We start from the raw sequence: 14,009 nt of genomic DNA on the forward strand, positions 1-14,009 counted from the left end.
GTTTTCTGGAGAGCCCGTTTTAAAATGTTTACATTTTCGGCTCAGTTTGGGATGCGACCACATTGTTACTCAGTTAGGGATGCAACCACATTGTTACTCAGTTAGGGATGCAACCACATTGTTACTCAGTTAGGGATGCAACCACATTGTTACTCAGTGTTCTCTCATGTTATGGACTGAAGCAGACTGGATTAATGCAATCTAGGCCAAAAATATTGGAAATTTGCTTCAAATGATGGTTAGAAGTTACCATGGTCATATTCCAAAAGTCAGTTTCAGAAAGGAATAGATCAAGTTTCTTATGCAAGACAGAAGTTTATTGTACAGAAACAAGTACACCAAGCTTCCAAAAATATTTTGCCTCAATAGTAAAGCTTAGTTTACAAAACTCTGCTGTTCCTCAGGCATAATCTGGGTTTACAAGATTTTGAAATGTACTGTAACAAAGGACAAAACCTATTAAGGTGTCACAAACTAAAACCTTAATGACATCTTGGTAAACTAAGCTCCCTGCTTTTGGAAGCTCATTATTTACATACCTGCAGCCACAGTCTGCAAAGGTACTTCTGAACAGTGGAATACCAATTTCTTAGTTTCTCCAAAAATAATTGCTATTAAAGTTTAATGGGTTCTGTAGCCCTACAGCTGAAGAATGCTGCTTCAAAAAAAGTACAACACTTTCATGTTAAAACAACATGAACAAGATCCTGGGGACATGAGACTGCCAAGCAAAATAATGACACTTGGCTGACAATCTAAAATATCCCCAGGTACAACACTTCCTTAAGAGAGGATTCAAAGTTACAGGTCCTTTGGGGGATGATTTGCCAGAAATGGCAAAAATAAAAGACTTATTCTCTAAGGACAAATTATTCCCTATGGGGGGAAAAATATATTTATTTTTTAACTTCAGTGAGAACTAATCTCCAAATGGGATCATTAAATTTACATGTCCTGAGCTAGAGACTGCTTCAAATTTGCAATGAGTGTGCAAAACACATTAATTACAAGAGATATGTACATTATATAAAGTCGAAAAATTAGTGACTTATGTACATGAGAAGAAATCAAATTCTCCTGCGTCTACTCCTTGTCAACTCATACCTGCAAGATAGACACAGTAAGTAATTACAGTAGTTTAAGACTTTCTTTACAGTTTTAACTGCCACAATAGAGAAGACTTGGGCTGCTTTATTGCTTGGCCTTCACAGGGAGCCTGGCAAAGGAGGCTCCAGAGGTGGCCTCAGACTTCAGCTCTTCACCAGGAACGTTGGGTGTGTCGTTTTTCCCTCCTCCCGTAATTGCCCTGAGACACACACACACACACACACACAAGCTGGGCCAGGGAAACATGGTTTTCCTATCTGGAATATTGGCTCACTGCCTGTGCGGATGGCAAGCTCCCGGACTGCCCACGCTGCATTCCTTGGGCTCCATTGAAGGAGAAAGAAGGAAGAACTACTGCCATTAACTACAGCCGTAGAAGTGGAAAAAACCACCCAAGCCAGGTTCTCAGTCTCTGCCTCAGACCAATGAACACACAAACCTCAGAACCATAATGAACATACAGGCAGAACTGTAAGTGGCTTATTATAGTAGTTTCTATAAATGCTTTGTAATTAAAGTTTTATCATATATATATATATATTGCTGATCAGAGTATTTAGTTAAGATCTTTATCCAAATTTGTTGCAAGGTTGCTTTAATAAACATAATTCTTTTAGTTATGTGTCCCCATGGCTTTTATGGTAACTTAAAATATGCTGAAGACTATAATTGACACACAGGCATCTCATTAAAGTTGTCTCACAGGGCAGGCACCGCACAGCCCATGGATTAACACACAACTTAGATAAAACTACCAGATTAGTTCACGTTAGTCCTGCGTTTGCAGATAGGATATTCTTCTTGCTCACCCAAACACAGCCCAGTCACCAGAACTCCAACAACAGTCATGCAAACTCCCAACAAAGCAATGGGTAGGGTTTGGAAGTATAGAGATGGTACTTACCATTGTGCAAAACCTTTTATTAAGTCCTCCTGGGACAGGTCAATCCGCACCTTTAAAAAGCCAATTTTATTTGTTTGTATATTATTCAGCATACAAATTGATTAGCTACGCTAGCACTCCTCCCAAGTCAGACCCAGTTTCTAGTTCTAGGGCTGCATCTCAGGCCCCCAAGTGAAAAGAAGCCTCCACATGGATACAGCCTGATTTCAGATGAAAATCTGGCAGATGTTTCCAGATTGCCAGTGAGCCGCATTTCAGGATTACAGGAACGGCCCAGACTGTTCAGCTCTGTTACATCCGTAGTGCGGATTTTTTAAACTTACTTTCCCCAACTCCTTCCTTTCCTGTGAAATGAACGGCCTGCTGTTTTTCACTGCAATGTCCAGTGTCCTTTTCTTGACATTTTCCAAAGATTCAAAAAATTCGAACCTAAATGTAAAGTTTAGAAAGGAGAGACATAAGTCACAACTTAAAATCCTGTAAGCATCAGTGGCCAGATTACAGTGACAGAGTACAACATCAGTGACCCAGACTTTAAAAGGGAAGGAAGACACAGAAAAGGCAAATCTATAGTTAGATTTCATTCACATTGCAAGAAACCTCTTCCAGGCCTCATGAAAGACTATTACACTGTGTTCAGACTGTTCACTGTGCCAGGGGGAAGGAGGAAAACATGCATTCACGATGAAATGCCATTTACCATCTTTTTTCCCCTCCATGAGAAGACCAGCATGTTTGCCATTCAACCTTCATTACTCAGAGGAAATAGCTGAGCCAAACCCCAAAGTTCACAGAATAGCCTTGCACCGAAGAGCAAAGGCTGAAACTTGTGGCAATTAAATTCTTAATGGCTCTGACTCAAGCCTCTGGCACACATCACTAAATGTCAAGTGAGTTTTGTCCATGCTAAATCAGTTCTTCCCACCTGAATAGCTTTTCCTCAAGTCAGAGCTGTAAAACAGGTAATATGTTTTGGAGCTAAGCATTGCCCAACTTATTATCCTTAATTGAGGATGTACAGGATACGTCAATACCAAGGATGAGGAAAACGAGATGATGTTCCCAACAGCTGGGCTGGCACTGAATCAGTGGAGCTACTTGGGAATATACAGAAAAATCCACAGCTCCAGTGTTTTGAGTGTTAAGATGAAATATTTTAAAATCCTCTCTCCATTTCTGACTTACAGAAAGAACACAACACAGGAAAAATCTAAACCACCCAGGATCACCCAATATTCACGTATTTTCACATATGTGTACCTTCCTCTAATTATGGGATTAAGACCACCTTTCAAAACAGCTCTCCCTCTAAGCATTACTGTGTTGGGTTTATACAAAACGCATTCCATTTCAGTGGCAGAGCTGTGCACATGACACTGTCAGCAAAGGGGCGGGAACATTTTACCCTGTACCACCAGGTACTGATGACAACATCCACCTGTCTGCCCAAAGAATGGTCCAGTCTCAAAAGGCTCTGTACTTCTGCCTTGGACTTTTGGAAAGGTGTCCAAACAAGCATCAGCAAAGCAGTATGAACAGAGAAGTAGGCTCTGTGAGGCATTTGAATGAAAATATTGCCTCTGCCATGACAGGGAGGTAAACATGGGTAGGGAAATGCCTGTTTGCAAGGAAGCAAGTGCAGCCTGCACCTGCTGGAATCAGGGAAGGGGCAGGGAAGGTGTGCCCTGCTACAGAGGGACAGGCAACACCACAGGCAGAACAAGCCACAGGAACTTGGAAATCATAGTTAGAGTGCCATTTGTTTCAGAAGACCTGCAAATGTTCACAAGACAATCCTTAGGACCAACAGCAGCACACCTTAGGAAGCCCTTTCGTTACACAGACACCATAACTATTTCAGCCACAATCTTAATTAAGATTTTCTTACTTCTCATCGTATTGAGGGTTCAATGTTTTCTTCTTAACAGAAGTTTTCTTCCTGCTTGTCCACCTTCTATCTGGAAGCAGGTATATACGAACATATGGATCTACTCCACGACTGGAAGAGGGTACTAAGTTTCTGTTAAAAGAAATACAGACAAGCAAGGCAGGTTCTCCCAGTGTGTGTTTTAATAACTCGACTCTCTTGGAATCAAATCAAACCTTCATGGGCCAAAAACATTCATCCCGGGAGTTGGAACTAAAACTTTAAGAACATTTATTTAAACAGAATTTTCACTATTGAGTCTGTGGCCACTTATCAGGGTTCCTAAATTAACAATTACAAATTCAGTCATAGGTATCAATCCTTGCCATGATGCCTATCATGAGACCCCAAGACACATCAGTTGTCAATGCTGTTCAGAGGAAGTTTTGGGTGGATGACAGTTGAAGTATCTCTACTGCAATGGGCCCTATTCGCTGGCCTCTCTCCCTGACCTGCTGCTGGCACTGACCAGAGCTGGGCCTAGTGAGGCTGCACAGATTGAGGCCAGCCAGTGCTAAGGCATCTCCTGCTGCACTGGTTCTACTCCAGCTTTGCTGAATGACTGACACAAGCCCAGAGAGCTCTGCCCCTCTCTTTCAGTGATTGTTACCTGCAGCCGTTCACCAGCACGACGAGGCTCTGCCGTATGGAAGCATAACGGACCGTCAGCTGGATCTCCCCCAGAGGCATTTCGGTACCACTGCAAGACATTGGCACAGTCAAAGCCTTTCAGTACAGCTATTGAACAGACCAAATGCAGACTAAAACCAACTTTCAGGGCACTATTCTTCTTCCTGGTATCCTAAGGTTTGCTTTCTAGGAAACAACTGGACTACAGAGGTTCCACAGAATCAACATTCCCATTAGCACCATCCCTGCCTTCTCTGCACGAACCTGATTTCAGTCCCACAGTACAAACTGCCAAAAAAGCCCCTCCATGGCCTGCTGTAGATGGAGCAGCAAAGTAGAGGTTAGTGTGTTACACAGCTCTCTCAAGAATGTCTTGTATGTATATGCAAAATGTATGTATATGCAAAATGTATGTATATGCAAAATGTATGTATATGCAAAATGGGACCTTCTTTATATTTCATTCTGCATGTTATTGAAGTGGCTTCAAATCCAAAAAACATTGTTCAAAATGGTTTAAAAATAGTTTATAAATGAAGCCCTGTTCAGAGCTAGAGAATCTGCCAGTCCAGCAGTACAAGACCGAACAGCGGGAGCTGGGTTTCACATTCAGGTTTATAATTACTCTGATGCTCTTTTAAGTGAGGTGGACCTTCATTAAGGATTCTACAAGGTCCATTCTGCCCCCCAGGAGGGAGATTAACAGAACAGACTACTGAGCACTGTGAGAAGGACATAAACACATGCACACCTATCCACAAAAACTTTGTTCACAGCATCATCAGTCTTAAAATTCACTGGATAAAACACAGCATTCAAAGCTTTAAGCAGACAGAGAAACTTATCAAGGGTTTATGATATTACAGAAGTGGGATGCTCAGACTTCCAATATCCTGTTGCTAAATGAGTGTTATGGCAGCCAGGAGTGCAGAGAGGCTCTTCAACAATATAAAGCCAACACGTGCAGCATCTCTTAGGAAAGCCAGAGAGGAAATGCTTTCACTTTACACCTGATCTGATAGTGCCCTGTAATCTACTTTGCTGCTGACTGGAATACTTAGGTCAATTCTTTGTAAGGTGAGTTGAGAACCAAGACACCAAACGACTTAACAGCCCTTTAATTCACCTCTATGCAACAGCGATCCATAATACCTAAACTTTCCCAAGAGAAGAACAATTCAACTGGAAGAACACTTACTTATGAACGTCCAGATTGCTGCTACTTAATTCAAAGCAAGAGGAAGGCAGAGAACCCAGAGAGGTGACACTGGGTGCAAGCCTCAGCTCCTGCACAACCGGCAGCGCGGGCACTGCTGCTGTTCCGCTGTGCAGCGCTGACGGCGGGTGATGCTCCGGATTCTGCTTGTGCTCTGCCCCATCAGGGACTGCAATTGTTTCACTTGGTACAGGGGCTGCTGAACTGTCTTTAGTGCCCAGGTCTTCTCCACTGTCCCTTTTTGGCAGGGATTCAAGTGCTGCAGAGTCTTTGCTGACAGGAGGTACTTTTGAGACTTCTGGTGGGGAGACAGACTTCTGCTGGTTTCCACCCTTTTCACGGACGGGACCTTGCTTTGAGGCATTGACACCAGCCTTGACTCTTTCTGGATCAGGTTCTTCAACATTCAGTGCCTAAAAAATCACAAGGGAGAGCAGTGAGTGCTGCTCCCAAAGCACTGGGGTGAATGCCAGCATTACCACCCAGGAGAAAATTTCACCACAAAATTGTAACAGCAGGAATCTGCCATTAGAGATGAAAGGAGCCTGTGGGATTCACTGTAGTGTTCTCTTCTCTTGTCCTACTGCATATACATTTAGCACTGTCTAAGCACTGATCCAGAGCACAGTGAGAAAATGACTCCTAAGCATCAGTGTCTCTTACTTTTGAGGAGCTTTGATTTCCCCAGCTTAGATTTTCTCAGACTAATTCTTTATTGCTGGGAGAAGATTTTCAGCCAATACAATAAGTTTTAGGAAGCTTCAGGGATACTTTGCAGCTCCACTATACACTCTTAATTGCACTTAAAGACCTTGTCACACTTCTACTTTCTACTCATCTGTGAAGCAAAGCTGTCTTTCTCCACAGTCATCTTTCATCTCTTTTGCCTGGTTAGAATTGGATGCTTCCACTAGGGAAGCCAAATGAATATACAAAAGAACAGCATACCCGCAACACAAGTTTCATCTGAATAAAGCTGTCTGAACTGGAATGGTCCAGCTGGAATCTCTGATCCAGAGTCATGTTTGGGTTCTTAAGTAAGTGGGACAGACATACCACTGAAGTTCCCAGGGCACTATCCCGCTCCTTGTCTTTTATCTAGAGGAGGAAAAAAAAGGAAACAAAAGTTTGGCAAACTGGGAAGCAAAGTAAGAAGGTATTTCAGACAGAAACCAAAATTAGCTTATTTACTTCTGGACATAATATCAAGTGTGGTTACTTCCAAATGGGTGATACCAGTATTTCAGGGGTGTAACAAATTAGTGTGTTTGCAGTAAAAATCCCATCCCTAACTACACAGATAAGGAACTGCTTCAGCAGAAAAATCAGGCCCTGAGATTTACTGGACTTTCCCTACTTGCTTCAGGGAGAATGTCCCAGGCAGCTGGGATGACAACTAGTCTAAACTTTTACAAGCTCTTTAGGTAATTGTTTAGCCTATTTAACTTCAATACACCTTCTAAGTTCAATTCTACAATATTTGAGTGACTAGCCCTAAAAGGGGCTGGTGAGAGACAGAACTGCTTAACAAGCCAGAACACTGAGGTGAAGGGCTCTGGTTGGGAATTATTAAGGCTGCAATTTCTGACAGCAAAATATTGATGTCTTTACTACACACTGACCTGTATAAAAACTCCTTTGCACTTTGCAGCCAGAAATATCCCACATTTTAAACTCAGATATTACACTACATGATCCTAGAACATAGGCAGATACCAGTATCACCGAACAGAGAATCACCTGTGCAACAACAGGTCCTTCTACCTTTTAAGTAGGAGGAACCCAGAACAAGACAATTCCACATAGAAAAAACCAGCACTGCGCTCCATAAAAGAGGTTTCTTCCTACAGATGTGCAGTTGGTCTTCAAAGGAAAGGCTTTTCTCTCACCTCAACATGGAGTGACTGGGAATGAGCACTGTGGACAAAGAAGGTGAAAGCCTGGCCCCACGTGGGATCTTTGCTGAAATTGCAGGTCTGCAACAATAAGATCATGGCACATACATTAGTTTGTTCTGTAAGCAGCACAGAATGCATGACACTGATCACCAGAGGGACACGGTGACCCTCTTAATTTTATCCAGTGATGCTACACCCCAGCTGTATGGAGAGAGTGGAAATTCCAGGTCAGAAGTGTGCAGAAGCAAAGTCTCTGGCAAAACCAGAACAAGTTCTGTGGGATGTGGAAATGCCAAAGAACAAGTCTGGTGAGCTGCAGTTTGCCCCAGCCAGCGCTGCCTGGACCAGCAGCCTGCCTCACCTGCAGCAAGGCACCGCTCCCTCCCTCCCACCTCTCCACCCAGGGAGAACCAGAGTGCTGCTTCCAGCCTGCAGGCACCCAGAGCCAGCTCCCAAAGCCACACTGAGCTGACAGGGAAGGGTAGGAAAGCTAGAGGGGCAGTTTCAGGGGTGTAGATCTCGTGGGAAGAGTAGGATGGTACAGCTTCAGTACCATCCACTTCAAGGATGAAAGAGCATGGAATGCACCCGTGAGGACTGTGGCTGCTCCATAAACCAGCTGTCTCTGCCAGGCCACGACTGCTGGCTGCAAGGAGAAAGGAGCAGGGAAAGGCTGGAAGTCTTACCTAGCTTAGGAGAGGCAAATGATGTGGTAGGGAGAGGGAAAGCCGAAAAAGGTAAAAATACAAGCAGAACCCAATTCCTGGGTGAAGCAGGTGGAAGAAACAAAGGAAAATAGGTGTCAGTCCTATACGCCCATGTGTAGCCAAGAGGATTCATTCCTATTTGTTGGGTGTCCAAAAGAACATAGGGGCTGCCCTCATCTGCATCCAGCTGCAGGACAGCAAACACAGCAGCTACTGGGAGGGCAGAGATCAGCTGTTGCTTGTACTCATTGGGCAAAAGTAATCTTTAAATAATGAAAAAGAAACTGAAAGTGAAGTGGAGGAGATCCAGATACATCTGGTATAGGTAAAAAAAAAAAAAAAAAGGAAAAAAAAAAATCAGTAAAACTGTGATACACGGGAGCCAGGAAAGGCTCTGATGGGGAAACAAAGGCCAGGTTGATACAAATGACATCCTGCTCTGAGAAAGCATGAGCCGGATTTGAGACCTATCATTTTTTCCTCTTCAACCCTTATAGAACTCGAGTGTCTTGAGCAGTATGACTTCATGGCAATGAGCACAAAACCACACATCTGTACAGCAGCTGATCAGACACCCACTAACCACCACAGCTCAGTGATACAGTGGTTCCATGTGCTGACTGACCCCCACCTCCCAGGTTCTACAACCATCACCATAACTGCAGCTCCACATCAGCTTCACAAGAAGTCCTTCCCTTCCTAGAAGCTACTTGGAAATGGTCATCCATAAAACAGAGAGTATTTAAGGAAAGCAAAACAGTTAGAACAGCATCACCTTGCTCTTCTGAGTCTTGTTTCCAACTGTGAGCAGGACAAACGAGGAAGGTTCTCGTTCCATCTTCTGTCATTTAATACAAGGAAAAAAGAAGAAATCAGAAAAAAAAAAAGAGAAATTTATAGTTTACAGAAAGCAATATCACACCACTACTGTTACTTGAAATGAGTTGCTGGAAAGCTGACCATATTTTTCAGAAATATGTAGGACATATTTCTGAAGGGTGTAGGACATCTGAAGGGTGTAGGACACAGGAAAGCCTCCAGCCATAACACAGCACAGTCTTTACCATCAAAAGTATACATTTAAGCCAAAGTTTTATGTACTTAGGTTTCAGTAGGTGAGCAGGTAAAAAATTTGTCAGAAGCTGGGAGGAAACAGAGAGTTGAAGGCTCAGTGGGAAGTCTTCATCATTCTTGAATGAAACAGGACTTTCAGAATTGGTTTCCAAGGCTCAGGACTTGCAGGTAGAAGCAAGTCTTTGGCATCAAGTAACAATTCCTTTCCAGAAGTAACGATATGGAACCTCTTGTACTGTGCTTCTCTGCACTAATGCTACAGAAGTCAAAGCTGAGGAACTGGTCTTGGCACAATGCTGCACACAAAGCACTCACAATTAGGTTCAGAATTAAGTGCTAGTAACTCAGTTGTAAAGATGGTACTTAGGAGAGGAGCTACTTGGACAGAATGGGAAGCTTTATCCATAGCTCACAGCTGTGATTGTGTGTAACTTGTGCAAGAAAAAAGGGAGAAAGACATTCTTCCCTATACCCACCATTTACATCACAGTAGCAAAATATATTATTTTGGGGGGAAAGTAAACAGAAGCTATGAGAGAGGAGGCAGGAATGACAGAGGCTTCTGAATCCCTCTAAAACCAAGGGGGGAGGAATTTGGTGGTCAGGTCTCCAGTGAACAGGAAAGTTACCACAAACAAGCATATTCCTCCCACCCCAATGTCAAGCTGGAACAGCTCAGAATGGGAAGAATCTTTGCAACAGCAGAAAGGTTATCATGACCTAATCTCTCTGTCCAAAGCATAAAAGTATAAACAACCACACGCACAATCAAAAATTTCTGTGTTGCATTCTCACTTGGTTCTCCTAGGCTCTTACTGGGGCAGGGGTGGCCTTTCAATGAATATTTTGAACCCCTGGCCACTTAGATTCTGGCAGTGGAGAGGTTATTTCTCTTTAACCACAGCCAGCTTCAGCTGCTACAATGCCCCATAATCCAGAACATTGTTTTGCAAGCATAGGAGAAAAATATAAATTTTACCTTGAGGTACTTGTTATTTTTGATCTTCTTTGCTCCACATTCACCATTCGAATACTCAAAGTGGTTTTTCTGAATTAGTGAAAGAGTATTTAAAATAATTAGTTCGTGGTCTTAAAAAGAGAAGGTTAGAAGTGAAGGCTGCTGCATGTGGTTTGTACTTACTGGAAGGTTGAAGGCGCTGTCCAAGTAGACTATCAGAATTGCTGTAGACAGACCCTTCTTATCCTGCAAAGGCCAGGAAAGATAAGCCAAACAAAACACAAGGTAGGCATGATCACCCACCAAGGACAATGTAAAATATAACAAAATTTGAAGGGGAGTTTCTGAAGGCTAAGCAGCTCTCTGCCTTTCTCCTAAAACTTGTAATTTAGGAGAGCAGAAGCCAACACAGCATGACAGTTCTAAGCAGGTCAGTAAGACGTGTAAGTCTCTTCACTGCACTGGCCTTAATGCTCATCAATCCCTCAGTGCAGAACTGGTTGGGTTCCCCAGCACAGCAAGACACCTGAAAACATGCTCAACCACATATATCAACATCAATCCAGTATCAGCAGAACAAAGCTTGGAAACAATTTTATTCACTTCAGTGGAACTCCAACAGTTTTGGTTGGTTTTGAAGAAACAGCATCCTTGGGAGATGGGCTTTATCCAAGCAGTTCTGCTGGACAAGCAACAATCTGGAAATACTGCCCTACCAAGCACCAGTTCTGTGTATTTGTCTATGACTAGTACAGGTTATTTCAGAGGCCTGGGGTACTACACAGATCCTAGATGAAGAAGGAGGAGAAAAACTCTCAAAAAAAGGACCTGTGAGAAGCTATTTTGCAGTAAGTCAAACAAAGGTTTGCCAATTCAAGCAAAAGGAGCTGCCAGATTTGAGTTACTCCTGAATTACCAAGGGACCTGGGGCAAGCAAATGCCCTTCCTCTGTAGGAGTGGCAGGGAGGGAATCACATCAAAACTTTGCCAGACAAAAATAAACTCCCATGAATTTGCCCTGGGGTTCCTAATTTTACACACTCCTTTGTTGATCACTGGACAGGGATCAGAGTACCTGAATCCTTCAAGCAAATATACTCACCTCATGTAGCTTTTCTTGGTCGTTTAGTAGTGAAAGCCACTCCAGTTTTAAATGCAAGTGTCCACTTGTTGTCTTACTTAAGGGAAACCACTAAACGGAGACAACAAAGGGTAACTTGAGAACTGTGAAGCAGAATAATTTTTATATGTCTGTGGCAGTCTCTGAGACTTATGTACATTAGACTACATGAGTTGTACTCTGATGACTTTAACTTGCACTTTTGACACAAATTGTAGCACGTCCATCTACTTACAAATACAAGCCAGAAAAAAAATGGAAACAAGATACCCATATACAGGCAAAGTGCACGGATATTTCCAACCAGCAGTAGCACAAGACAGGCACCCTGACATTGTTTGCAGAGTGCTGGGTTGCAGGATGAACCACCATAAGATCAGATCATTTCTCCCCTCAGCAATCAGACTGCTTCACCAAACCTTATCTGCAGCCTTGTACAAAATGTTTGGTACATATGAGACACAAGATACAAACACAAGATACCCACTGCTGGCTCAGTGTAACTTCAGGGCTGTCTGGGGTTACCAGCTTGGCTGTAAAAATTATTGTAATGGCTACTTTGTAAGTTTTCTGAGTGAAGGTATTTTCTTTTTGTGAAAAGACCACCGTGCAAGTGTGCAAGGTAGCTTTAAGCACACAGAAATACTGCAGTAGCAGAGGGGGAGCACAAATGAGCACATGTAAGCATACACCACCAACACATTTAGAAATAAGCTGTGATCTTTACCTCATCAACAGTTCTGTCATTCATTACATCCACTAGGCCTATAAGCAAGCTGAAAGGCAAAAATCAAACATTTCAGTGTATATTGAGCCATACAGCATACTGCTGTTGGGGAGAAAAGAAACCACCACCAAAAAAGCCCACACTCAAGTCTGCTCCAAACAACAACTTCTCCACATTGCCTGCGTGGAGGAATGCACCAGAATGCACTTACACTTCTGAAATCTCTCCCTTGAAATACTTAAATCTCAAGTCATGCGGCAACTATCACTTCTAATGGCTTCACAGGATTCCCTGTAGGAGCATGGGCCGCTCTCTACCTTGCTCAAAGTTAGTTGCACTATAAACTAATAACTTGGTATCAATATCTGGGCAAAGGGAATGGCTTCCAACAATATTAAATTGCCAATATAAATAATCCAGGTGTCCCATAGCAGCGGCTACTGGACCCTGAGCAAAGGTTATGCTAATTTACCTGCCCATGAAGTCATCTTTATCTGGATCTTCATCATACAAGTCCACTTCTAAGTCCTGACCAGGCACTTCATGAACAACAAACTGGAGGAGAAAGAGGTATTGATTAAAACCAAAAAGCTGTGGACAAGAACATGACATTTCACAGCTATATAACACACAAAGGACATTCCCTGCTCTTTCGTGGCTAACTGCATAACAAATAAAATTGATTATAGGTGAAAATATTTCAAATTCAGTTTGCTTGTTTTTGAATTACAAGTTAAACTCCTCAAACTGGTATCCCTAATAAGAGGAGATAAACCAATGCTAGAGCAGCCTACAGTTGCACTGATTGATATTTAAAGCAGGGCTCTGCACCTCCTCCAAAAACCCACACATGTAAATCAGATCAACCTGAATGACATTTCAAGTTTACAATGTAAATCTGAACTTGTTTAAGGGACAGAAATGCCTCAACCAAGTAACAAGGAAGTCCACCTGTTCCAGTGCAGTCAGATAAGAGAAGGTCCTCCAAGCACAGGGATGTAAATAGCTGTGCATCCTACAGATGGAGAGATCAAAAGATTCAGTACCTCAAATGTCTCGTTCCAAATGGGATTAAGATCTCGGGAAACTGTCTTGCTTCGATGCTGCACCGTGCCAACGCGAAGGAGAGCGTACGGATCAGACTTCCCTCTGATTGCACCAAGGAAACTGTCTTTCTGGACAAGGTTTTCAGCTTCTAGCAGATGAACCCTTATTACCCCCTGAATAAAATAAGATATAGACTTGGTCATGAAAATGCAATCTTTGGATAATTATAATATGTTGCCTCCTAAAATTAGTTATTTCAGGCAGCAAGGGCAGTCACTGTGACAGTTCTGCAAAGACACATAGTTTGACGCAGTACATTTCCAGTGACAGCTGTATTAAAACACTTTTCCCACCACTTACCTAGAGGGGAAAAAACCCTTAAGCAGATGCACAAGGCAATCTAGATAACTGTGTAGGAAATAATGTTCAATTTATTTTTAAATCAGAAGCATACATATGCACACAGCATTATTGCCACAGTCAAATCAAGTGTAAGGATCAATTCCCAGTGACTGAAGAAGGAACTAAGCACCCATTGCCAGGGACTTATTTTATTGCACAGTGACCATTCAACTTCAGTTTGCTGATGCACATTTGCAATAGGGAGCATCCTTTTGTCACTAATTTATATTTATCCTCATTAATAAGATTATTAGGTATTGGATGGATGAAGGAGACTGAAGACCTGGATATG

The 14,009-nt window shown here is 42.6% G+C and overlaps 1 protein-coding gene across 1 annotated transcript in view; it reads right to left on the bottom strand.

Annotated features, from left to right (window-relative positions):
* Positions 1–290: 290 nt before the first annotated feature.
* ESYT3 (extended synaptotagmin 3) overlaps positions 291–14,009 on the bottom strand; it is a 30,776-nt gene continuing 17,057 nt past the window's right edge. Inside the window, exons 9-23 of the mRNA XM_032693918.1 lie at positions 13,315–13,488; positions 12,741–12,823; positions 12,269–12,317; positions 11,524–11,613; positions 10,605–10,667; positions 10,443–10,511; positions 9,165–9,230; positions 7,674–7,760; positions 6,733–6,882; positions 5,767–6,197; positions 4,549–4,638; positions 3,900–4,031; positions 2,335–2,440; positions 2,012–2,061; positions 291–1,104 (exon numbers count right to left, since the gene is read on the bottom strand). Of these exons, the coding sequence (XP_032549809.1) occupies positions 1,068–1,104; positions 2,012–2,061; positions 2,335–2,440; positions 3,900–4,031; positions 4,549–4,638; positions 5,767–6,197; positions 6,733–6,882; positions 7,674–7,760; positions 9,165–9,230; positions 10,443–10,511; positions 10,605–10,667; positions 11,524–11,613; positions 12,269–12,317; positions 12,741–12,823; positions 13,315–13,488 (1,677 nt within the window). The 3' untranslated portion in view covers positions 291–1,067. The remainder of the gene's footprint in view (positions 1,105–2,011; positions 2,062–2,334; positions 2,441–3,899; positions 4,032–4,548; positions 4,639–5,766; positions 6,198–6,732; positions 6,883–7,673; positions 7,761–9,164; positions 9,231–10,442; positions 10,512–10,604; positions 10,668–11,523; positions 11,614–12,268; positions 12,318–12,740; positions 12,824–13,314; positions 13,489–14,009) is intronic.

This window comes from Chiroxiphia lanceolata, chromosome 7, assembly GCF_009829145.1.
Source record: "Chiroxiphia lanceolata isolate bChiLan1 chromosome 7, bChiLan1.pri, whole genome shotgun sequence".
NCBI classification, from domain to species: domain Eukaryota; kingdom Metazoa; phylum Chordata; class Aves; order Passeriformes; family Pipridae; genus Chiroxiphia; species Chiroxiphia lanceolata.